Consider the following 27,618-nt stretch of genomic DNA (forward strand, 5'->3'; position numbering starts at 1 on the left):
CCCTGTTTTCATATGCAGATAGACGTCGACGAAGCGATGCAACTCCTCTGTCAGCTCGCCGACGATTTCGTTATTCGGCCGCTGTCTCATACTTCAAATTCGCGCTATCATCCAAAAAAAAGTGGGCACCATTGGCGCTTATTTCACGTTTCTATTTTTGCTTGTTTTTTTATACGTCTATCTTCAGTACGTATCTAGTTATCCTATCGTGTTCATGTAACAAATCGTGAGCATCTCTGCTACTGGATCAATACCATAGAGATGTATGCGTTTCCGTGTATGGGGAGCCATCAACAGTTACGAACGAAATTGCGGGCGGCATCGGTATAATCGGTACTGAACATACTCTTTTTTTCGTAAACAGTTATAATGAATAAACATAAATCGGCATGGATGTTTATATATGTGTATGTGTGTGTGTGTGCGTATGCATATAAACAAGAAAGTCTGTTTTTGCGCATAAATTATTTTCCGTGCGATGCCGTTTAGGCGCGATGAATGCGATGTCATACCTCTAATAATATACTCGGCAATCATTAGAGTCAACGTAGTTTTTTAAGTACTTATGTCCTAAGTGGGATGGAAGGGTTCTAAAATGGACAAATGTCCATTACGTACAATTTGAGCGCTTCGTTATATTGGAGTGTAAGTCCGAAAACTTCACGGCATATTTATAAAGGCAAAAAGTGTGTTTTTATTGTAATGAGCCTTGTCACAAAGTTTCATATGACTTTTAACCAGCTGTAAATAGAATTTTGTTTGGCAAGATTGACTTCGTAAATGTCAATCACAATCGACAAAACTATCCTTGCTGTAATACTAGGTCCATCTCGTAACAGATTATTGACCCGAAAAACGTTCCCTCGAATGTATCCTCTAGAATATGATATATCTCTCACTCGTCACGGTCCCATGCTTATATTAATATAAGCTGCGTCTACAAGTATTAACTGGTGTAGCTGTGAACGTCATAACCCTATGCACCCACTAAGTGCTATCTCTATACGCACTGTGCTCATACTGTACTTGGAGGTAATGAAATAGCGATCAGAAGACCCAACCGTGACTGCTCGTCATGGAAAGTATAGGCCCGTTCACATGCGGCCTGAAGACCACTTACAGCAAAATCGACTAGCATCGACACAGCAGCTTACCCATTCCTCCTACACCATTTCTTATTCAGACGAAAAGTTTCCGGACGCTCCCGATTTATAGTCACCATTTTTTCCTGCCGATGGTAATAATGATGATGGATATCATCGTCTGCCCTTTAACAGCTGCGCCTAATGCCGTCTGTTGCCCATCGTCCGCAGATCGCTCACGATTTGTCTCTGTTGTACAACAATCACCGCTAAACTGCAGAAATGGGCGTTTCGTTGCGGAAAAGCGCAATTTAGGTTGCTGCGTGTGATGTCGGTGTACGCCTGTGGTGATTCCGTCACGATGCCAGGTAAAAGGGTTGAAGATGGCAAGGATCTCGTCACAGATCGATAGATACAGATCCTTTCGATTAATTTCCTATTTTCATCGAAAGTGAATTCGGAAGCAGCAACATCGGCATCTACCTGCTACACTTGCATAAGATAAATTACCAAATTAGTTATACCACTGAACAGAATTAGTGATTGGCCGCTACTTTCATTATAGATTATCATTTATAGAACTACTTTCACGAGAGGAATGGTTCTTATTAAACGCGTCAGCCTTCGGAACCTAAATAATAGCCAATATGATCGATCGACTTAGAAACCGAAAGCGCGATTACAGGCAGTTCCACCGTAACGAAAAACACCTGACACTAAGAACAGCTCGAGCAGGCCAGCTAATGGAAACGAGGTCATTTGTTTAATAAATATCAGTTTTAGGTACTATGATTTGAAGCAGATGATCTGATGCTGTTGCGTTTTAGGCAGAGCTTTCATCATGTCCGCCTTTAGAGAAGACTGTTGTGTTGACGCTAAGCTGTGAGAAGCTTATCAAAAGAGCCCAACTGATATCTCTATACATTCGCTATAATACTAATCGTCTAGAGCTGTACGTACGTACACGTGAGATTATGCAACGAAGATCGATCTGTATACATCCAACAAGTAACAACTCCCTCCACGCAACTCAGGCTCAGCAATGTTCAGTGTTATTTGCTGACCGGCGCAGATGCGACGCTGTTCGAAGCGCTTTCTGTCCTGAATCAGAAGTGTCTGCCTCTACGCAGTATAACATTGGCGTTAACGACAGCATGGCCACTCGAAGAGCAGTACGCGTAGCAGCGAAAGTCCTATGTGTTGCGCTGTACCAACGCTACGATTCTCATTTCACGCTGTTATAGTGCTGCGATGGCGTTATGGTGGGGTCAATCGCACAGAAACCCCAATAGCCGAACAGACCCGCGTAGCACTCGTCGTCAACGTATCGGTAGCATGATTTTCTGTCAAGTAGAATAGCTCTGACCCGCTCATTATTCAAATATTCATCGGCCGCCATCTGCTACTGTACACCGTCGAGTCGTATTGTTTGTCTAGATAACCTTACTCGACCAGACCGCCGTAGTGTCCGCTAATAGCGGAGCATTATTGCAGACGTGTTTTGAAATTTCGCAGCAGAAACATGACGACCGGCTATCCCGGTTGATGGTACCACCAGCAAGGTTCGATGAGGTGAGCATTAGCTAAGCCCTGTGGCAATGAGCCAATCTGTGCGCTCACAAAAATATTAGGCTACTGATGGATGTTTCGATTTATTAATGGATGCATATCTGCACGTTTTCGGTAGATTCCGGCCCATCGCATAGGAGAGAAAATTGTGTGTTTGATGTAATATCAATGATGACCAGACAAAGTATGAGGATTGCTTGCGTTTATGCTTCAGCAGAAAAATCATTATCGCACTCATGTGTGACAACGTAATTTGTTTATACTGATTATGTTTGTTGTTTCTATTGATTTTGTTCAATGGGAAACCTAAACAATTTTGTCTGATGAGTGAAGAGAATAGTCTTTGTTTCATCGATCTAAATGACTGCGAACGTTGTACTTCATGTAGCTTCAGACATCTCAAGTCGCAAAAGCATCTTCGGTACAAAAATTACACATTTATTTTTCAATTGCAGAAAGCGGACGGTTGCGGAATATTAAAACGGAATGTAGAGAAGTAAAAAGAAAGACTTCATATTCATTAAGGCGTCTGACCTGCGTGATCGGGTCACTCGAATTTCAATAGCACAGATTTAGATGTATGCGATATTTAACTCGGCTGCACGACGTACATGAATCAACAGACAGATTTGGTTTTATCACTAGCGCGACTGATGGTAGCTCGTTTAAGGTATGTTGTCAAACCATTACCTTTTTGGTAGAAAAAAAAACTCTGACATATTAGATAAGCGGTGGGTGTCATCGCGTAAAGAGTTACGTATTACTGGACCGTACGCGCCGGCACGTATCGGTGCGGGTGAACAAGTCCGAAATCGAACGAAGCTAAAAATATTCTTTCAAGCTATAGATCGTTATTGAAAGCACGGCCATCATATGATTTGGCCTAGAAAACAAATCAAGTTCAATTTCGTCTACGGCTTGATCCTTCGTACCTGCCTTGATCGAATCAGGTCATACTTTACTCACGTTCTTCTTGAATTGAAAAGCATACATTGTGAACGTAATGACAGAACCGTTTCGGCCGTTTCGACTGCGATAACGGAAAAAGCTGCGATGAGATACGGAGTGCAAAAGTGTAAACATATTTCTGAATATCTGTAGCGTTTCTATCTATTCGGGAGTGTCATACTTCAATCAGGCCATGATAAATATGTGGTTCGTACCAAACGTTTAGGGTCTTAGGTTCGGTATTGCTGTTAGCCACAAATATATTTAAACTATATTTACGACTGACACAATTGCGCCCAGATAGTTACGAGTACCTACTCTTCCCAAGCACTGACAAATAACAATAACAACTAATTACACAAACGAATCCAATCAAATGCAGGGTCGCCGGCCGTTTCTGTTTAGCTTAATCAAATTAATCGAGGAGATTGCGCTCATTTTTTTGGTATCGTCTTCTGTTATTGGAACAAACATGCACAGCAAACACGGCAGTGAGCGGTTGCAGTCAGCTCGTCGGCAAATGCTGATGTTCTTCCCAGTATTTTACCTACCTTCCTGCCCCCCTAGACAAATCGAACTTTCTGCTGCTGGATAGCCAGTATGCCATAAATACGATAGACACATACCCTATATACGGGGAATTAAGCAATAGCAAACAAATCTATTCGTAGAAGAAGCGAGATATTCTATTGGACACGTACACACAAAAGGAAACACGGAGATTCTCGTTGCGCCCACACATACACACACACACCGAATGTTTTGGCGCTTGACAATGCTGTAACGACATTGTGCAGACAATGAGTCCTCTCTCTTAGGACAGTCTTACCGTGCTGTACTATATAGGACCATAGTAAAACGTCTAATTAACAAGATTCCCGTTTTTTGTCTTCCACAAGCGAGGCCCCTCTGTAAAATTTGAAGGGATTCTGTTCTATTATAACCCCTAACGGCCTAACACTTTGCAAGATTTCTCTATTCGATCTCGTTTACCGTTCGGATAATCATCGTCATCCGCACAGCCAGTTAAACTTATTACACAGTTACGTAACTAAGTGGTTACGGAAGCGTGGCCCGTAAAGGAAGGGGGTACATGTGTCTAGATAATAGTTTTTTCCTCTTTGCTTTACCGAATGGACTGGCGTTTGATAAGTAAGACTCGATAAAAGCAAGCTCCGTTTTAATTGCAACAGTTCAGTAAAAAATAAATGATTAAAGTTGATTAAATTACCAGTATGTCGAGTTGGTTTTTGTATCAGCAATTCAGTGTTATGCTGGTAGTGTAACGACAGCTTATGGATATACTTCAGGAGGAAAGGAATATGGTAGCTCCTATTGCTAGTTTTCGTATTTTCATTTTGATAGCACGTGGCAGCTTGACAAGTTAATCAATTATAAGCCTATTATTTATAAGCGACAATTAATTATAGATATGTAGACTATTTGTGCGTTTTGTAAAATCTGCGTTCGAGCTAATGACGGAAGCTGGTTAGGCTAAGAGATGCCTTCCAACGCAGGGCACACCATGGCTATCTACCCATACATCGTACCCCCAGGCACGATGTATGGGTAGATAGCTAAGCAGTAGCTCGATAAATAAGTTGTCTTTTTCAGAAGCGGCTAGTTATATTGTTTGCTAGGCCAACCAGTACGTCAGACAGGCATTCAACTATGGCGTATAACCTTACGCTTCCAAGAACCTGAATCATGTCATCAGCACGGCGCCGCGAACAAAGCATAATACCGTCACAGTATCGGCAAAATGGGCAGCGGCGATAGCTTCCTTCGAATGAAGTAATTTTACGATTAACAATGAAGAAATATTTAGCCTAAGTTAAGAATAAGAATTATTTTTAAGCAACACTTCCATTCGACTATATCGAAGAAATCCATTTGGTATTAAGTGATAGTAAAAAATCCCTGAACGTAACAATACATTATATATATATCGCTTTTCGTACTTCTCATGCGACAGTCTTGGTACGTTCTACGCCATAGTCCCAGCTTCCAGGACTGCTGTGGAAAGATGAATCATTCTGGTAGTTGTGCTTTATGGACATTTCTGTAGTCGCTATAGGTCACTGGCAAAAAACGTCAGTCGTAGTTATTCTTATTGGACGCGGGACGTCCATCTTGAAAAAGGCTGTTGGCCTGCTGAGACGTTGTTATCATACCCCATCGCTGTCTTCAAGCACATTTTCGACGACTTGTGCGTAAATCATGTGCTAGAGCCTATAATATCGTCTTCCGTTAATGAGAAAGTGTGTGAGAGCGGAAGCCCACAACTGGAGTTCTCTGGTCAGGCTCCCCGTTTTTGCTTCTATTGTGTCGTTCACTGCCTCGTCGATGGCATGTCTGATATTTTTCAATCGACCTTCCTTTCTGTCCGGTTACTGCTCATCAAATATTGACTTCTGAATCGCAGGAAACTAACCACCTTATGATTGTGTATGGCCATCTGTTTTTTATTTCTCATACAAAGGCTTCTTTTCGCTAACAGCCCAAATGAATCAATCCAGATAGTTAACGGAAGGTAAGCTTTTACCGAAAGCTGCGCCAAGTGCCACTTCGCTGACGTTATCAGTATTAGACAGCTTGAGAATCACAAAGTACAACTAGGAACCATCAAATTTCAATTGCGCCCGATGCATCAAGGAGGCATATATGAGCTGCAATAAAAAAAAAATCTCCTTTTTCTTCTGACATAAATACTGTTTCCAAGCCAGAAGTCAGCAGTTTTTCTGTTGTTCAATAAGTAAGTATCTTTCGTATAGTTGCTTCTTGATGAATTTCTATGAACCGCTACATTCTAGTCGTTGGAATGAATATAGTAAAAAATAACTAGGAAATTTTTAGGATAACGTAATTAAAGGTGGTTTGTATTACAACTTAGACCTGTTTAGTGAGGCATTGAACCTCTAGCTAAACATCAAATTATTCCCGGATATCTGCGGATTGCCCATTACTAATGTTGTGCACGAATTTTCATAAGGGAGATTGACTGCGACTAGAGGTAGACTAGTCGCAGTCAATCTCGCCGGTGACACTTGTCACAGTGGTTAAACTAAGCACGCTATTAAGATGGCAGTGAATTTATCAAGAAACTGTCAGACAAAAGCACATTTTGGTACGGATCGATTGTAACAGTGACGAGTACCCCAACATTCTATACGTACTCTGTAACAATCCTTATTCGAAGTAAATCATTATATGTACTGTTAACGCTTATCAGATAATTTATATATATATAGTTAAAGAAAAAAAGAAGCTATGCAAGCATTTTTTACCGCTCAATAATGCCCCATCGCTGAATTGTGGGTGATTGTTTTTGCACGTAGAACTTCGATCACATTGATTCGAGTCCCCCCTAGAGATGCTACATATACAGCAAGATAGACCAAACGTACTTCGTAATATAAATTAAGATAATAAATATATTCAATGCGTAATTCAGAAGACGTTCACTAATTAAGGTATATCATAAAACGTCCAGCCATTTATCCCCATGTCAGGAGTATTACGTCCGGCGGTATCTGCCATTTGACTTGCTCATTGCTGCTTTGTTCTCGTTATTATACAGCCCAAAAATTTGCATTGCACATTTGCACGTATATGATAACTGAGGTAACTTTAATGTTGAAAAATTTTTACGCAAACTTACATAATACGTGATGAAAGAAAATTTGTTCGGAAAAGATCGCTTTCGAGAAAAGGTTCGAAGTTCCTGAGCTGATTAGAAACGCTTTAAGCGGGGCCCTTAAGATGGCGTCCGCGGTTGGAACGAAAATGATATATGATAAATAATATTATGTCTATGCAATTCGTTGTCTTACTCAAAGCATTCGGACCCAACAAGATCGTGCGTCCTAATAGGTATAATATATTTACCATATGTGAATGAATAATATAGGCCCTAGTCTAATTATTATTAGTTCTAACGATACAATTTTTTTAACTATCTCTTTATAATATAATTATGAATCGTATAGAGTATTTTGAAAAAGAAAGTTGGTTTCTTCTACGGTTCTGTTGTGTTTTATCGAACTGGATTTGATAATGTTTGCATATTGTTCATCTATTTCGACGCTAAAAATACACCCCCTGCACGTGGAGCGTCGTCGACGAACGTCGTGTTAATTTCGCGTTCGCGCCTCGTTTGGTGAACGGGCTTTGTCTAGAACTGTGAAAAATGAAACGCAAGTCTCCAGATCCTCAACTTTTTTTTTTTTTTTTTTGTTCAACTTTTGGAAAATATTATCTGGAATACATTAGGATAGAACACTATCAGAGAAACACGAGAGATGATAACCTTTTTTAGATATTTATGCGCGTTCTTGCGACGGCCTCGGCTAGTTCATGTACGTGTAGAAGACCAGCAGTCTATATATGTACGCCTGTATCTGAGAAAGGTTTGGGGTTGAGATTAGTTTCTGTTTATTTCATGAGAGTATAATAAATGATTTAAAAAATTCAAATTATAAGTAATTACTCATTCAAACCTAGAGATTTCTTAACGTGCATTTCGAGATAAATGCAATTTGAGGGCTTTAATTGCTTTTAAAACGTCTATGGAAGAATCATTAGGTAATTAATTTATTCGTAGGGTTTCCGCAGTAAGTGAAGTAACGCCAATTGTAAGCTCTACACAAATGTTTAAATAAACAACATTTAAAGCCTTGACCGACCAAGCTACATGCGTATCTGTTAGTGGAAAACCTGACCAACTGCTTTTATTAGCTTTCCTAACCACAACTTTAGTTGGATCACAACAAAAGAAACACGCATATGGGGCTCTAGCTATCGATTGTCGGCTTTTTCAGTTTGACGATCGAGTCACCTAAACGACGCACTAAACGAACCTTTTGACCAAAACCTAGATTTATCTCAATTGCGTAGGATTCATTTGGGCCGCAGTCTTTGGATGGGTCTTACGCCTCGAAGTAGTAACAGTCAAAGAAGCCTTTATCAATGCGATCCATGAAATGCATGCACTGCGAGAAATTTGCTTTGTTGAGCATGAAACCCATCATTCATTCAATCAGCTTCGTAATTCCCTAAATTAGGTACTTCTGCTGTCACGCGTATCCAATCAAGAATAGAAAAGTATAGCTATAGTTCATCATCTCGGTTTAATCACTTCTGTATCTAAAAGAACCACAAGCTATAGCTACCACTAGCATCGTATCTCCTACCCTTATAATAGAGAGAGATAGTCGCAAAGGTAGAAATGCGTGTCTTTACCGCGTATATATACACATGCAGAGCTCGTCTCGAATCCGACTATTCGAAGCAGTCTACTCTGTCAGTTGAGATTGTTGGAAAAATACGGACGTAACCCTACTAAGCCGGTCAAGCGACGCTGTTTACTCGCGCTGTTATCAGTCCGCAAGTTTCCACTGATTCTCTATGGGAAGCTAAAGCTGGCTAGATTACTCGGGCTCCCACAGAAGTCGCCAGTGAGATAACGATAGGATTTTCTGCGATTAAGGTTTGAGAAACCGTACAGAAAAATAATGAAAAGAAATGGAAAAAGGTATATGCTAATGCCCCTATTGTTACCATCTACGTGTCATCAAGGAGAGATGATAATTGTTACGTAAGAAGTCTAGAAACAAAGGGAGCGCGCTGCTCTTCTATTGGGCACAAGTGCTGGAATCTAAGATTGCAGGTGGCGTCGTCATTTGAAAAGACTTATATATCGCGTTATAATATCGTCGCCCCAGCACCTCTACCAAATGCCAACCATCCAAACCGTGCAAGAAATGTCACCACACTGTTGTACCGTAGACGAACACTCGGCTATCTCTTTTACTAAACACAAGTAATTACATACCGACGTGGCACATTCTCCGATCTTAGTTTTAGAGCTTGATGATCGATAGGACAACGAAGATCGGCTGCGATAGGCAGTAAATATCAGAGTCGACCTAAAGAGGATATTCACACTTACATACGTTTGTCCTTTAACGAACAAAAAAAAATACTCACACACTAGAAACGTTCATCAGTGCTTTCAAGCATTTGAATATCTTAAGCATTTGTTATGACTTGGATTTAAAACTTTCTCTTAAATTACGTTTCGTTTGTTTCTAACTTACTTAACTACAAAATACTGCAGATTGTTGAACATTGCAAAGCGGAACATTGTTCGCTATTCGTCCGCATGCATGATACTAAAAATTATCGTCTCGTTGGCTAATTAGGTATAGAAGTGTCTCTGCTCATTCCTTCAATTGCATTAGACACCCTTGCAGCTCTAGAGTCCTACTGGTCGACACAACCCTTCGAGAAAAACCCACTGCCAAGTCAAATAGACTTCATAAAAACACCCATTTATTTGCCACGCCACAATAATACGTTCAGTTTACGCTCTGTTGATAAAAACGACAGTCGTTCTTTAGTCAAGGTACCGACTAATTCGAGCTGTTTTGTAAACGTGTATACACACATCTTAAACACAAGCATTTTTGTATTTTCATTCATTACTTTTCTTCTTATGCCATTAATAGTACTCACGATTGCCACGATTGTATCACGCACGTTATAACACAGAACGCCCTGCTTTTCTCTTTTTTTTGCCTCAGCCCTGTTTTATTTAGAAATCCTCTATAATAGTCTTGTTTATCATTGGAATCATCGGCTTGCGAAAGGTTTAACGTTCGAACTGTTAGAGTATTAATCGTTTAGTTGTCTGATATATTTTTTTAAATAATACTGAGGTTTCTGGCCTTTTGATCATATACTTATATACTTTGCAGTTCGATAGTACAGCCGAGACGCGAGTATTCTTGGGCTATTTAAAAAAAGCTAAGCAGTGATGACTGCTACACATACGTAGTAAAACTGAAAAAACACTACAAAATTTGTATAGTAAAAACCTGCTTTCCAAAGCTTCAAAGGTATAATTTTTGTTTGTTCTTATAGAAATAACTGTACTTCTTACATACATATTATTTTTTGTAGGTAATTGTAAATACTGAAAATCGTAAGCCGTTTCAGAAGCGTTTTTTTTGTGCTCATGTTAGCTTGGTTATTTGGACCCGTTTTCAGAAATCTAGTCGGAAGGTGCTCCGGTAGATATAACCGGATATTACAAATATACCATAGTTTTATACTAAATAGAACAACATACAAACGTGGCAATGAGCAAACTTTAAGTGTCAAATCGGAGAGGACAAAACATAGCGCCTTTGAATAGCCGGTTAGCCTAATGCAAACGTACCAAACATATGTACTTGTAACGAGTAGCTCGATGTATTTCTTTCAATTCATTCTGATTTCAACTGACTCTGAAACTCACGCGGTAAAATAAGTATAGCTTATCACAAAATTCAAATCAAAACCCTCCGATCAAACAAATCCGGCCCAACAGATGGTGTACAGGGTCGACACTATTCAATTGGCTATCGTCTTTTTTATCGCTCATAGAACTACCGTTGTTGTTCGATTATACAAGTAATATCCGCACTAGTTATTTGAAGAACAAGAATTAACTGAAGTGTCTTCTAAAATGTAATAGCTCTTTATAGGCCACCATCGTCGGCGTCCCAATCACCACAAGTTATTATCGCTCGAACGAGTAAACGAACTGCTCGCATCAACCTATAAAGCTAACGGCTGTATATACATATGTATTCGGTTTAGGCCCTTTATTTGTTCCTGGGCCCATTCCAACTTCGACGGTTTGCTATGATTTTGTACCCAGAACAGGGCACCATCAGCGGCATAGATGTGCTCTCCGCTACGCGTAGCTACGGAAGCGTTTGAAAAAGCCGGACGTTGAAGGATTAAAATAATTTTTTAATAAATAAAACCTAGTTGATACTGGCTGTCCATAGGCCCTGCTGGCCTAGTCAAGAGCTTGGATTTGCTATAAGCAGTAGCAGAGTTTTTAATTAAACGATTAGACTGCGTTTGGGAATTGATTTAAGAAATATCCATTATTCAAAACTGCCATTAGACATGTAATAATATATGTGAGAGAGAGAGAGAGAGAGCAGGAGAGCGAATCCTGTCAGCCATATGACCATTGAAATTTAGACGAAAAAGATCTTCATATGCTTAATGTCGAATTTGATCTCAAGGGCTAGATCTTTGAATGGTCTATGACACAGACCTGACCCCAACTTTTTTCATCGATTGCAATGTTTAGTAGATAAGACAACCTATATTAGCTGATAAATGGCATTACTCCTGAGTATTTTTTGGCTGTACACGAAAACCATCTGAAATTTGGCAGTTGATTCGCAAATAACGCCACGGAACGACATAGGTCACGTGATAGGTTAAGAACAGGCTGCATATTACGAGGATTATCGTAATCTGTCTTAATTATCGCCATTTGTAAACATATTTAATAACATAACTCTGTGTATATACTAGCCATTATTTCCAAAAAAAAATGCCTACTTCTGTAAGAGGTGACCATATCAGTTCAAACACATGCCGAGTAGTCCAGCACAAGTACAAATGTTCAACATGATTATTAAGTAAGCGCAGCGGCCAATATGAAGTAATATGCCCTCATAATATCTGTGGGCATGTCTGCCCTATGATTATTGTCGTACATCAATATGCTCTTAACTATAAGCGTAGTGCAATATATGCTTGATTCTTAAACCTACAGTTTTCCCGGTCGGAAATTTAGCTAGGCAAGGCGGCCTAGGCGCCGAGAAGGCATCGTATTCTTTATGCGATTACATAATTTATACATTAGTTATTTGTACGAAACACGTTTATTCCGTAGCTTGGAACGTTTACCGAATACTACTTGAAACTTAGCAGTAAAAATGACGTAGTTACGCGACCATTGGTTGTTTCACGTAGCCCACTATATGAAAATGCTTTGCCTTTTCTGCCCAATCTAACTTCAGGTCCTGCGCGCGAGGCAATTTTCCTTTTTCAAAACTGTATGGAAGTGACTTCCGATTCCACTCCCTTCGTTGGGGTACGCGAGACACGAATGTGTAGGGTGCAAACAAGGCCAGTAAAAAAAAAAAAGTTATCGCCCATCCGCGCTTCAGACACATGTCGTACGCACATCTGCTGCACTCGAAACACACAATCTGCAAGACGCACACACAGCGTACAATTATTGTTCACGAACATTATCTTATAGTCGGCGTATACAGCCACCTCTGTCCATGCATCCTGGTCCTACCGTTCTGTCCATCTAGCGCCTGTTTATCCGCTCTGGTGCTTTTTTTTTTTGAAAATACTCGCCGCTCGATTGCTCGATATGAACGAGTCACCGGCCCATCCTTTTATGTAGATTTACCTCGCTCGTCGAAAAGCGCAGCAAAAAGGGAGAAGAAGAGACTATTGCTTACAAACTAGTAGCAAATGTTTATGGGGGCTGAGAATCCGAGCAAACACTATTACGTTGTAGGCGCGTGCCGTCGAGGTGGGTAGTGTGCCAGGCATTAGTAAACGACAACTAAAAGAGACGAGTCACGGCCATATCATGGCGCTTTTCAATGTCTGCGCCAAAACAACGCCTACGCCTACGCCTACAACAACGAAAATTGGAACGACTGAAAGTAGGAAGCGATGAGAGGAAAGTAGCATCTGCTTAGTTGACAGTCCAGTCGGCTTGGATAGAAGATAGATACAGATCACGTTAACGTTTGTTGATGTGTGCCTATTACCCATACAATCTATCGCATCGTTTGTAGCCATATAGAAGTGACAATAACAGCAGCGTCAGCAATGACGACGATTGAAAGGGCAATGACATACTCTCCTTCAGCTGAAATTGCCTATCCCTAGATGTCCCGCATATAACATGTATACATGGGAGAAGTGATGTTCTCGTTACTGGACGATCCCGGCGCAAGAAATGAAGACAAGGTGAAATCGTCCGTTTCTGAGAGATAGATCGAGCATCGCTAAAGAATTAACAAGATAAGCGGCGATCGTAGTAACAGCAGCAGCAGCAGCAGCAACAACAACAACAACAATAACAACGACCATTATAATTGACAAGTACTTCAATAATCGGCTATAATCGAAATAAGCACTGGTTGAAATTGAAGTAGTGGAAAACGTAAAGAAATAGAAAATTGCTGCCCGGCGTCAGGCAAGCTACGCACAGCGGCGATGGCGGAACGACAAGAAAAAGCAGGAAAGCTTCAACGCTTAACGTACGGAAACCAGCTAACAGGACGTTGACAAACTGTGCCAAAAGCTGCGTATCATGTCCTGATATATCCTTCGTATTATTATGAAAACTTTTGTAGCTGCAGCTGAACGTAAAAGAAACGCTATAGACCGACTTGAGTCCCTAGTTGGCCTCCCCGTTTCCTGCTAACTAACTATTTCATGACGGGCATCTGATATACGCGCATCTATTTCGCTACTGCATAGATGTTCGAGCGCAAGCAGCCTGAATATCGAGAATGGCTATGGCTAGAAATCATAAGGCGGTACAAGCCGTATCGGTTCCGCTAATTCACTATAAACAGATGCCCTATCCAGTCGAACCTGTCGCTCTGGACGAATTGTCTCCTTCTACTGAATGTAACAAAGTATTAACGAGCACCTAACGCTATATACCAAATGAGGTTCGAAGCTTCAACTTTGCTCTGTTTATGCATTGATGACGTCAGCTATGAGAATCGAAACAGGAGTCGTTCGCTGAAATAGCTAAGCAATAACATGAAGGGTGGACACCGCAAGGATCGACACTGAAAACCATGCTTTTTTTAGTATTATCTCATCATCTGTGCCCTAGTCAATAACAATAATTACTTCAACAAAATGGTGCTGGTTGAATTATAGCAGTGCACTAAGTATCAGCTGGTCATAGGCAAGGCGATAGGTGGCGGATCAGCGGGGCGATTTTGCGTCGGCCAATTGTGGCTGTTAGGTCGACGAAGGGACTATGAAGGACAAGATGTAAAAACTGGAAAATGAATTGTTCGTAACGCGCACGACGATAAAATCGCCTGAAGAGATAGCAAACGAAAAGAATGAGGATTTCCATATAAAATCCTCGAATAGTCATCGTAGGTTATTCGAGTGAGTGACAGAAAGCCACCAATTTGTAATTATTTGCATTTATTATTACTATTATAATTATCAGAACTTGGTCTGCCGACGAACGCTATGAGGCGATAGCGTTCCATATTAATGTTTAATGAAATAGTCACTTAACTTTGTTTGTTCGTTTAAATTAACATACGTACGCAAGCCGTCTTAGAAAAAAACTTCACTGGTAGAATGATAAAAACATTTTGAAGGATTTAATAATAATAATAAACAGCATCAAATACCTATTTTTAGATTCCTGTTTAGCGCATTGATTTGCGCCATCAAAGGTTAATGAAAGTAGTCACAGGATGCTTCATGTTTGCTTAATTTTCTGGCCTATAAAAGTATAATTTATCAGGAATGTGTCATGCAGTCTGAAGCTACAAGGTAACTGATTGTGAGAAAGTTCATATGAAAGATCGTGACTTACTTGCCCCTGATGAGATTACCTAACTAGAATGAAGTAAGCTATACCAAAAGCAGTTTAATCAGATGTTTAACATACTGTATAGTAAAAACGTTCACAAGTTGATCGCCGAGCTATTAAATACAAATTCGTATATTTATTTACATGAGAATTACAATGTACATTACATGTTCATGTATATACACCTCAGGCATGTTCCGCCCGAATGGTCAGCCCCGACATTTTGATAGCGGTCGACTTCGGTGGACGTCGAGCTAAAAACTCATGGTAAAATATCGTCCTTATATTGTTATTAAAAACATGCGAAATTTCGTCTTCGACCGATCAGAAAAGACCATTAGTCATACATAGCGTCTCAAGTCATGAGAAGCACTTTATCAATACCAACCAATGCAAAGAACAATATGAAACGTAATTATACTTTATCAAAGGTTGTATCAAAGAAAGCTTATTCAATTCAACGTTTCGTTTGCTTATCTTCCGTTCTTTGTCATCGTGCCATCTTGTCCGTGACAACAAAGCGTCTATGGGCTTAATTAGTCTAGATCCATATAGATACTCTGAGATTCTCCGTTGACGCACAGCTTTTGGGCCGCTCAACATTGACCATTGTGGCTGTTATAGAATCTACAAACTAGCAAAAGCAGGTGATTGCAGGACGCAACCTTTCCCTCTGTCAATCTAACGAACTTAAGCATCAACGCTGGCCTTACGCATCGTTAGGTATTATTTAGTATATTTAGGCTTTTAACATCTACTTTTGTGCAAATACAGACATTGGCAGGAACCCTTTGCCTTGGGTGAAAACGTATGATGTTGCGTCTTTCCTTCTCAGCGGTGAGCCTTAGCAAGCTTTCGAATTTCTGTGGCCCGCACTTGCTTACCTTAATATCAGTTAAGTCTCAGAGCAAAGGTAAAAGGATGATTTTAAATCTTCATTTTAGGGCCTTTTATCGAACCGTTGTTCTCCGATCGATAACGGATATCGTTGAATCTCACGAACGATGAGACACAAGCAGTCGATATAAAGTTCAGATCAGAAAATTTGCTGGCTTCATTGATTCCTCGCTCGCCAGAGGTGTGCAGCTAATTTCGAAGCACCTTCATTGTCGCTTTTTAATGTTACGTGTGGACAAAATCTGTACATCCGACTACTCCTTTTCTGTCTGGTCATTACAGCGGCTCCCCTAGAATTGTGTCTGATCGTGATCCATCCCATCGGCTTTCTCCTGCGAACGTCGCACTGAACGACGAATAATCGAACTTCGCTTCTTCTGAAACATTCATCGGAAAATCTTCGTTCACTTAATTCCGTTCTCAGCGCCGCACAATCACCATGATTGAGTTCACATATAAAGCATTGTATTTATCCATATAATGTTTAGATTGCTTTATGCTAGTCTTTATGCAATCCTTGTTACTGAAAAACTGTTCCCTCACTACCTGATGCATTCGATTCTGATTAAATCGGAAATTTTCCTAAACAATTTAATCCGAACGGTGATTTGTCCTGATCTTTTTTATTGGTACGCGTTAAATGGATCACAGCCAGACCACAGTCACTGCATAAATAATGCTATAACATGAAAAGATTTATTAAGTTTGTTCAGTTTACCTCGCAATTCGAAACTCGTATAATGCCCTCCTTTTATTTGCCCTGTCCTTAGTCCCTAGCCAACCACAATCTTCAGTCAAGAAATTATTTTCACACACAAAACATCATCACCTGGTTGGTGGTGATGGTAACCGATTATGGCTGAAGCGTTACGCTTCACGTCATTAAAATCGCAGAGAACTTCGATTGCCTACGAACTAAATCGTGGTTCAATTGAGATAAATAGGTCGACGGGTATTCCAGTCGTTGAAGAAGTGATCTTTGCGTTTCGTTACATACTCCAGTCGCTGTTTTGTACATGGATAGCTTTAGCGTTACGATTACGGGCGAGGCGACAGTTCGACGTCTATTCGTCGACTGGTCAGCCAGCAGCTGGTAAACCGGTCATAATTGAATCCTCTGATGGAAAAACCGTCAGCCTTAAGCAGATTTCACTTAATGCGTCATGTTTATTTCCACCCGTTTGGCTCTTTGATGATCGATTTTGAAGGGTTGAACGACAAAAATAGGTAAGCGTAACAAATTAACAAAGGGGATTTCAGCGGAATTAGACTCTAGAGAAACATGCTCACTTTTCAGCTTCGCTTTTGGAGCGGTAACGCTAAGCGGGACGCATGGTAGGGGTCACAGAGGGAGATATATATATCAAACGATTACTATCATATCCCTGTTTTATGTGAGATGGGATATTTTCAGCATTGACGTCAATGGCAATCAGATATGCCACAGGTTCATACACGGTACATGCCTCAATAATGTGCGTCAAAATTGCTTGCGTCAGCAGCATCAACTACACCGGCGGCGGGTGATGCGAGAGGAGGTGTGGAGCAAGTCCGTCAGCATTTTGGTAAAATTGGCAAAAAGGATGACCGTGTGGCCTTGACCGAATTCATTTTTTCATTATTATTTTATCACTTATTCGTTGCCCTTACTTCTCTGCTGTAATTGGCTATTTATTTTCTGAATAGAATCCTCGTGAGTGTTTTCGGTTTGGCAAACACCAAAAGCGACACACGCACATATACAGGTGTGCAACAAGTGCACGTATTATACAGACTTCTAAATACATGGTCATCATCTATCGTGCTATCAGCTGCGTTGATACTCATGTGCTATTATTTAGCCCATGATTATCGCTAGTTCGGTAGCCCATGTTAAATCTGAACCCGGTTGATATATTTAGCATATTTATAGGACATACGTCTAAAATCAGTGCCAGGCACGTGTGCGAATAATCCGTTGCCTAAAGGCAACAAAAGAACTTTGAATACTGCCAGATCGTAGTGATTAAACGCTTGTAGGCTATACTGTATCGCTTGAATCGAGACTGCAAGAAAAACCGAGGGTCGGTCCGTAAGTCTGTTGTACGAAATGAAAGCCTAACATTACTAGGTGTGTCGTCTGTTCTACATAGAACATAGGCGCTATGTTATATGACAACTACAAACGAAAATTAATCTAGTCCCGCCTTTGATAAAGGGCACATGCTTAGCGAATGTAGACGATCGAACCTGGTCGAGCAAGATGAAGCTGAGAATTTACAATTTTTAAAAATATTATCCTTTCATGAACATTAAATTTTCCAAATAGATACGAGTAATGGTTTGCTAATTTTATCTTTTACGTCATTTCTGATAGAAAGGCCCCCCGAACACGATACAGTCGTTGTTTGAGCATTGCGCGGTACAAGGGGTGTATTTTTCATCTGAACGTAATATGCAAGAACTATTACCTTTGAAATAAACTGTTCCTCTAAGGGTCGTAGGATGTCCATACATGAGACATCAGGATTATAGCGCAGAAGCATTGGAAGGTCTCCCCGGTCTTCGGCAAAGGACACCCGTTTCGATCCACGCGGGCCTCGAACGTCCGATGGACAATCACCCGTTGAAGAGGACTTCTTGAGTAGGGACCTCGGGAAGACTACCTGTCCACTGCCGCCACCGCCTTCTAAACTGCTCGACGGGCTTAACTGAAAGGAGGGTACAGAATGTCAAGCAGAACATTGATGCAGGTTAAGTAAGGAAACACCTAAAATCTTCACTTTCAGAGATATTTGCACCAAATGAAATAGTCCACGGAACGTCTCGTCGATGGCACCAACACAGCAATCTACAGTGAAACAAATTAGTGAGCCGAATAGAATTATAGTTGTTCGTTAACGAAATTAGACGAAGACGATACTGTATATATACGAATCTGTACGACTAAGCAAACTCTTACGCTGGAACGCAGAACCGTGATAATCATCTTGGCGGCGTGTGTACGAGATCTGTACGTTATTGTAAGATAGGTTTGCTGTGTAGCTTACGGGAGCTTGGTTAAATCTGGCCTTAATGGAGGATGGCGTTTCTCAGCGGTTCGCGCGAGGCGAACGCGCTCACTCTCGCAGGAAGCATCCGTCATCGTGGCAATGGCTTTTTGCCATCCCAGGTAAATAAACGCACCTCATTGATTGAGTGGTTCGTGTCGAAAAGGAAGGAACTACACTGAACTTTAGTCCTGGCCGTCCAAGTGTAGAATAACGACATAATGAGTAAACGGGTAAAGTTTTTTGTAGTGGATAAAACAGGCTTGCTTTCAAAAATAACCCTCACCAGGTCACACGCGCAAGCATACGTGCACAGACATACACACACCACCTGGAGGCATCCGAAACCTGTAATCATTCCTAATAATATACGACCGCTATTCATCTTACCCTATGGATAGTCATAAAGAAGGGCCTAATCAGCGTTATTTCTAGTAAAATATTCCTACACTTTAAATCGTCAACAACAATTGCGTCAGCGGTACAAACAGATACATGAATATGAAAGGTAAGTAGAGGAAAGCACTCGAAAAGCCGAGATTATGCCAGCCACTTGGCAACGTATGTCAACAGTAAACATCCTGCAGAATGCGTGTCCGCTTCAGGCAAGCAGAAACAACTTGAATCAGTACAAAGTCTCTATGATAGAGCGGACTTTGTTCTTTTTTTGCGACAATTACATCCTCACGCACGTACTCTTCCCAATTCGGTGTGTTAACGTGTACCATACGGGCGGTTTTCCTTGTGACTCGGAAAAAAACTATGTTACCACGGAACCCATCGTTGTTTCCAATCTAGAAGCCCTCCCACCAAACCTTTCTACGGCATGAGAAGCGACTATCTGAGGTATCTCAACAAATGTTTCGAACCAATTTGGACAGCTTTTCCTTTTGTTCCACTTGCCTCCCTCGTTCGAGGTCAAGTTATCTTGTTCACGGCCGCATCTAATGGTCACTCTATGGCGGTTATACGTTGAGTGGCATCTAGGTTAAACTCGACGGCGCCACTATCGAGAATGAAAACGTGAGCACACACACGTTGAGTCAGCGTTATTCGTTTTTATGTGACCTGCTGTGTTTTGTGGGAAATACAAAATAAGGAAGTGGATGATCGACAGAGTTTTATTTTTAATCTGCCGACATAAGCGTGTAGAGATACGCGATGGCACGTACAAGGAAATCGTTCATTGACTGAGCTCTTGATACAACGATGCAATCACGACGCGCTGACCAATTAACTTCGTTGTAATAGGCTTGGGCAGTTGCTTCTCAATGGCGACCGACCAAAATAGTTCGTGATACATATATAGGCAAGAGGTGTTAGCAGGATCTAAAAGACTGCAAACAATGTTTCAAGAAGCAGACATTCTACAAAAGAAAGTTGAGTTCTAAGACACACGCTAAGCTTAAATGACCTTTTTCTAACCAAATATGGTTGCGGTTAGCTCGTTAAGGTTATAGAGCGTGTTACTTAGCTTTACTAATGGTTCATAGCCATGTTCCGCTGCTGACAAGTTTTATGTAAGGGAATATGTATGTATTTAAATGACGCTTTTCTTTTTCATCGGAAACTTAACGTGTTTCCCATTATTAAATTATTTGATCACACAGCTGGGTCATCATTTGAGAACAGATTCCAGGCTATAAGTTAATGTATCAAACTATAATCAAAGGTCAATAAAATTCACTAGATATTTCAATGAAATTGCCGAATCTAACCCTAACTGAAGCCCCTGATAAAAATAGGAATCAAGCTTCCTGAGTTGCGTCTGAAGTAACCGCAAGGAGCGTGAAAAAACGTGTCGTATTCATAGACGTGTTAGCTAAACGTGTGGCGGCATATGGCCAGACAGCAGCCGTTGCTTTTTTCGGCGGCTGTTGGCTGGGGGCTTGCCATCTGATGGGTATAGGATAGCGAGGTAGGTACAGGTCCCAAAACGTATTTCCTCTTGTTTCTTATCGCTGTACGCCTCACACTTCTGTCCACAGCTGATGGCAACCACCACGGCAGCTGATTCACCATGAAAAACTTCCACGATCGCTTGGTGCGAAAGTCAGTCGGAATCTAAACCACGGTCACAGCAGCTGCCGCGGCGTAAGCCAACCGACAGACGGCCACAAAGAGCGAGAATCCCGGCAGATGAGAAAAAGTCTACGTGTTTGTGTGTGTGTGCGCGTGTGTCTATGATATTCTGTGCCTGAGAAAAGCCATTGTACGTCTGTGTATTAGTCACAGGCTGTTTCTCTTGACGGTTCCCGCGTTTCTATGCCTGTGTACATGAAGTCGTTGTAATGAGTATTGGTGGCAACGAAAAGTAATGGCCATCGTCTCGAGCCTGCGGCGAAGACAAAGAAAAGCTTTGCACCATCACTACTGCTGCCAGCTAAACTTGTCGCTGACGCTGTCGCTGCTATGGCGACCGCAGCAGCGTCGGCAACAGTCACAATAGCCCGTCAACGAGATTCGTTTGCCGAGCATCCGTTGTTGTTGTTCGGTAACGGTAAGTGGCGCTAACGACAAAGACAAAAAAGAAACAAGAACAACCACGATGACGACAACGCAGACGACAATAACAACGAGTAAGTCGGAGTCAAGCAGAAATAGCTCTTACTTATGAATGCTAGCTGCTCCGAGGAATAAAGATTATGACCTGCTGCTGCACCAGCTGTGGCATACGGGCTGAACGGCTACACAGTAACCCCAATGGCACACTATGCGACGGCGATTACTGCTGGTAATCTACGACGATAGCTGATAACGACAACTCTGACAACATTAAATGACTTAGGACTCAAACGACGAACGCTATCGTCGTCGAACAAAATTGAGTCCGAGAGATACTAACTGTTACAGCGGCGATAGCAACAATAATTGCCGGGCGATACCGCAGCGGAACAAGGACGCTCTGTGGCCGTCATTTCTGAACAATAACGATGACGACAACAACTGCAGTAGTCTGCAGAATACTCAGCACCTACGGCCGTACGTACCGCTACGACAGCATCGGTAAATGACGCTCGTGATGGCAATAGCTTTAATAACATCAGCAACAATACATAGGACTTGGATAGCATTTAGGAGCTGACTGAGAAGATCATGATGAAGACATATGATGCCGAGAAGCGTGCAGATAATATAGCTAACAATGGGTTATAGCTAAGGACAATGGTGTCATCTCGTATTCGTCGCACGGCATGGCAGGGCGATACGAGCGCCACCGCCACCGCCGCCGTTGCAGCTGCTGCTGTTGACGGGTAATTTCTCGTCTCATAGCGTGTTAATCGCTATTGACGTTGCTCGTTAAGTGATCGCGCAGGACACAACGAGTAGGGCCGGTGTACTTGGCCGGCGGCTGCAGTCGCCGAGTGTCGTGGTGTCAGACACCGTAACGATCATTTTCGTAAATACACCAACAGTAGCAACATTATAGCTTCGTTTACCCCTGGCTGTATTTGTCGTCGTATGCCTAGCGCAAGCGCCACGAGCAACTCGAAGAACAGCGTGCGATTATCTGATGTCAGGGAGGCGTTAACTCTGAGCACGTTTGCATGCTGATATACCGTACTACAACATGGCGAAGGGCCGAGGCGCTGGAGAAGCTATATTTCTTCTGTGGGTCAGTCATCGACCTACCGATGTGATAATATATGCCGCTCCAGTATATCCTATGCGAATCTAAACGATATTACCGCCGTATTATAGGAATATGCTGTATCCATGGGGTTGAACCGCACTTGGAGATGTTTATTCTGCCATCAGCTGGATAGGCACAACGTTCAAGTGGCCACTCATAGACGTGTAACTAATGGACTGGTTAACCATCATGGCCGGACGAATGCTGGCATATATTTATATACATGTCTTTATACGCATATCTAATATGAAAGAATTGATAACGCATGACCCAGTTGCACGGTGTTAGGTCGCTGAAGAGACGCATGCCTAATAGGTTCGGCGGGAGCTGTACTGCCACTGAATGCGATCAGGCCGAAGACTGATCCTTATGATAGACTGGTAATGTTGCGAGTTGCAAGCAACAAACCGGAACACAAACGTCCACGAACGCAGAATCGGAGCGCAGATATTTGCTCATTGTATATTCCGCCAAGCTGAACTAGATATTTGGCACACGTGCAGAGTGTACCAGGCAGATCAGGTGCTATTTTTGCCGATTGTTAGATCTGACGTGGCACTCCGTGTTCGTAAGATAGCTACACCATACATGTAGTAACAATAGCTTATTAAAGTTCGCCCAAAGAGCGAATTTGGTTTGTAGCCGAGAGCCGTTTTCCTGCTAGAGTTAAAATAGAATGAAATTATGGCAGAAATATTTGGACAGCTACCGTAATTAACTGGTAGCGATGGAAGAACGGTACTGTCGACGAAAATACTAGTTAATAGCACGCGAAGAACAGCTAACGCGGCAGCTCGAGCGCATCGAGCTTGTGAAGTAATTCCCAGCTGACAGCGTCGACTTCGATGACTGTTGAAAAATAAACGATGCAACGATACTGACATCCATGTCCAGAGGGATAAAAGACTGCTTTTGCACGTTGCACAGATCTACGGACACCGCATGCGCATGCGGAAAGGCCAATTGAACGTCTGCGTGAAGCATATCTATGATTCCGCTTTACGCAACGCAGCGGCCACCATCGAGAGTCGCATGTTGTCCTCCGCTGCGGAATATGAACATTAATGAATAGGCCGACATACACAGAGATGAGCAGTCCCCAGACAGCTCTGGCCATAATCAACGGGTCCTTCTCGCTGCTGTCACACGACCTAACCGACTGCGAGGAATCAGTCTTAGTTCATTTCTAGCCAACCATTACCACTATGGACGTTACCGGCAACGCCGACGACATATCTCGATAGCTGCTTCAGATCATTTGCGTTGGTTCGCTTTCAAAAAAAGCGAAGTTCGTTTAACGAGACACATAAGGAAAAACGAAAAAATGACGCGAGCAAAAACATTGTTATAAATGCTTTGTAAAGGCGTTACGCGTACTGTGAACCCGGGTCAATCTTTAGCTGAGCACAGAGGCCGGTCTGCAATAAGGTAACCGTACACTGCCAAACGCTGCACAACACGGAGCGATGCGATGCTTTGTTACGTTCGAGCCGTCTTAGCTGTAAGGTGTGATAGGTGTATCTTAATATGGAAGTTAACATCGATGTCCATTTGATTCATACGCTGATACGTGGTCTTTCCGTGCATGGGGAGATAAGCATATACTGTAATTGGTCTTAATATGCATGAGGAGAATACTCGATAGTCTGTGGTCCGGCCGGTGACCGGCGTGCCATAACACGAAAATTCGTCGGTGAAATTTGCTGGATCTGCGAGGAAAATGACTACATTTCCTATAGAAAGGTAAATAGTCAACTGGTGGTTAACATTAAAAGTGTGCATGTGAAGCCATTTAAAATTATGTGTGCATTCAGATAGCAACATGTTATCATGTCGGGCCATTTTATCACCGTAGCGGCGTCGTTAATATGCGGATATTGACGTTTGCCTTTTAGGGTTCAGCATTTCCAATCTATAATGGATTACCGTTCTTCTATTTCATTTAACGAGGAACCAAGGATATCTAAAAACAACTATGAATACAATGGTAAAATGTGTTCAACACATTATGGACTCTATTGCATATATTATCGGTTTCGCATATTCGACGTGGCAGCTCAGGCTCAAATCGACGGGCTGTCCAAATAGGTCTAAGCTGTATCCCTCTTAACTCATTACATTGAATCGCTTAAATATAAGCGCGGATCTCAGGCAAATCGAGTTCCAGCTCATTGGTATTGTTTTCCGTTGTATACAGGTTGTCGATACTTGCACGCGTCTTAACCAACGTCGTTTTAGCTCTTGTCTTGTTTTACTTCAGTTGTACCTACACTATACTCAATACATTGTGTACTGTCATATGGTAGGTGGAAAGTATAATATTATTTATCTATTTGCGCTTACAATTAGTGGGTTATGGCGGAGCGCGGTAACGCGCTGAGCGCAGGGGCTGAGCTCGATGATCTCCTCGATGATTTCCTCGATCTCCACCTCCCCCTCTTCATCGCCGTCGCCATTGGCTTCATCGTCTTCGGTGTCGTCAGCATCACCATCGACTTCTTCAAACGACTCAACGTCCTCATCAGTCGCCTCGAGATCCTCTTCGCCGGATGAAGGCTCCTCAACAATCGGCGTAACAAGTGGCTGATCCTGGCCGGTTAACTTCATTCTGTAATAAGACGGGTAATGATGACGAGCACGAAATGCGCGAGCAAGCGCAAATTAACTATTATTAATGCGCTAGCGTTAAGCTGAACTAGAATTTGGCGGCGGTGGTAGCTCAACAGTACAATAGGAGACTCGTTTAAATGCTTGACCGAATAGTACTTCACGACCTGAGTGAGAACCGGCTCACATTCGGTTTCTCTACAGCATTTTTCGAACTGGTACAAAAGCCTGCCTAACTAACGTCATTTCTCACTGTCCCCAAACAGTCACGAGCATTGTTTGTTCATAAGATGCACATACGGAAACGCACGCGCGCACGTAACTGTTAAATCCTAGACGCAGCTATCGTCGCTGTCGTTCACCGATGCTATTGCATTGGCTTTAGAACAGCGAAATGATCGGGGTCCAGCAGAGCCAGTTGGCACGTACTAATGATGTAGCCAAGCCTCGTTTTGTGTGTACCAGGCCCAGTCGATGGCGCCATGATGGGGTTTCCAACCAACACCAACTGTTACGGGGGCCAGAGGTCAAATAAAAGATAGATATGGTCATAATCAGTGCAATGGCGGCGCCAGCGGTCCAGGTTGGCACTATAATAGGTAATGTAATCGCCACCACTCAACTTGAAACCCTTAGCAATCCTCTATCTATTACGCTCGATTTAGTGCCGTTGCCGCAAAAAAACTACGGCAACAATAGTTTCTCATCAAGGGCAGAAAAAGCCACAGCGTATTCGATGTCTATCGCGTTCGATCTATGTATCACTGAATATGATACCGTTGTACCATGGTGCCGCGTAACGTGGCTACACTCTCGCATTGGTTATTCCAGTGGGTTCGAATTGGATCGCGTAAGTTCGCTAATAACCGTTCCACCAAACACAGACAGTCAGGCAGCTGCTAAATATAGAACGGGAACGACTGCGTTGGGTAACCAAAACCGCCGTCATTTAGACACCTTTGCCTTAAGTAAATATAGATGCATGGAAAATTGCTTCTTTCGTCGGTTCACAATGGTAGCCATGGCGGCGACAGATAACATTCACAACGGTAAGTCTTGTACTGGCCAGAGAATGTAAAGGTAGAAGGCCGGGAGCCAGAAACTGCCCATCGGCATTTGACGCAGCGCAAACCTTAACCGCAGGGGCATGTTTCAGCTCAGTGGGCCGCACGTGAGGGAGCGATTGCGCGTACTAACGAGATGTTCAGCTGGAGCTGGAGAGGCTACAAAGAGATGCCCAATAATCTAGAAGGACACCTAGTAACTAGGCAATTGGATTTATCTAGCCACGAGGGAGTGCCTAAAAGAAGACATAAGGCGCGAGATTGAGGGGATGGGTTTTCCGTGTTAGCAGAGTTCAGAGAGCAAAATAGAGCTCAATTTATTAATTTTATGTTGGTTATGTAGTAAAAGAATAGACCAAAGACAGGCAAATGGGTCTATTTTTCTAGAATATTGAGGATTTACTTTTGTATATATGAGATCTTACATAAATCATCGGTGTATTGGTCCAGAATCTATCGATATATCGAAAATCGCTGACAGAACAAATGAGCATCATTTACGCCATGCCAAGAGTTTAGCCATATAACTTTGTTATTGAAACACACATCGTTTGGAGCGAGTTGATCTTGTCAGTGAGCTGTTTCACTTGTTTATTGCACTCGTGCCGTATGTCCGCAAGTTCGTTTTCACGAGCCATATTCAGCTCTTTGATTTCCTTGTTGAGCCTTTCTTGCCAATACAATTCGACGTTTCTGAAAAAAAAATGCAAGCAAATAAACATCGTATATAATAAGATATTCAGTTACTCGACCGAAGGTGTAATTATTAGTATTATAACAGCCAAAGACAAATTGCACGTCACGTTATATATCGAGCCTTACTTATCCTCTATATCGTATCATATATTTTGCCAGCGAATACATGATTATCAAGGTGTCCGTCGCTTTGGCGGAATAGGACGACCGATGATTAGCTATTGGTTCGATGGTACTCGGCATTGCAGCGAACCAACGCGCGTGCACCACTTCCGTAGCGTCTTGTCCTGCCACGTAAACACTAATACGGTAATTCAATTGGTTTGTCTGCTTAATTGTGTAGTAAATGATTAGTTATGATTTACTAATACTGATGCTGTACATGACAGGACAGTCTCGATGACGGATAGGTGTGAGCAGCAACGACACTGTAGATATAGTTTTTTCGGTTATTTGATCAGCATATATCGTAGGTACGCGTACACTCGATGTACACAATCGAACAAAAGGTTGTTAGTTGACTTGTTTACTTAAGCATTGGTGCTATCTTGCTACTGAATCAGGACTGATGTCCTAACAGCATTGTACAGTCACTTGAAAGGCAAGACGTAATGTAAAGTGTAAAACATTACAT

General features: G+C 42.0%; 1 protein-coding gene and 2 long non-coding RNA genes across 10 annotated transcripts in view; 2 read left to right on the forward strand and 1 right to left on the reverse strand.

Annotated features, from left to right (window-relative positions):
* Window positions 1-27,618, reverse strand: part of LOC111250880 (uncharacterized) — a 95,426-nt gene that overhangs the window by 4,524 nt on the left and 63,284 nt on the right. For 6 of the 8 annotated variants that reach the window (XM_086989370.1, XM_022806798.2, XM_086989365.1 and 3 more), the window contains 4 exons: window positions 26,835-26,981; window positions 24,961-25,225; window positions 18,405-18,644; window positions 15,159-16,331 (listed from right to left, as the gene is read on the reverse strand). In XM_086989370.1, the coding sequence (XP_086845496.1) occupies window positions 16,245-16,331; window positions 18,405-18,644; window positions 24,961-25,225; window positions 26,835-26,981 (739 nt within the window). In that variant the 3' untranslated portion in view covers window positions 15,159-16,244. Of the gene's footprint in view, window positions 1-15,158; window positions 16,332-18,404; window positions 18,645-24,960; window positions 25,226-26,713; window positions 26,982-27,618 lie in introns of those variants that run through there. The other 2 variants (XM_086989367.1, XR_015327848.1) reach the window with 2 other exon arrangements.
* On the forward strand, window positions 1,962-11,398 carry LOC147755446 (uncharacterized). The gene is made up of 3 exons (XR_015327856.1): window positions 1,962-2,654; window positions 3,107-3,321; window positions 11,119-11,398. It is a non-coding gene; the product is annotated as an uncharacterized LOC147755446 (long non-coding RNA).
* On the forward strand, window positions 19,534-25,619 carry LOC147755447 (uncharacterized). The gene is made up of 2 exons (XR_015327853.1): window positions 19,534-24,360; window positions 24,513-25,619. It is a non-coding gene; the product is annotated as an uncharacterized LOC147755447 (long non-coding RNA).

This window comes from Varroa destructor, unplaced genomic scaffold, assembly GCF_002443255.2.
Source record: "Varroa destructor unplaced genomic scaffold, Vdes_3.0 BEIS01000005.1, whole genome shotgun sequence".
NCBI lineage: Eukaryota > Metazoa > Arthropoda > Arachnida > Mesostigmata > Varroidae > Varroa > Varroa destructor.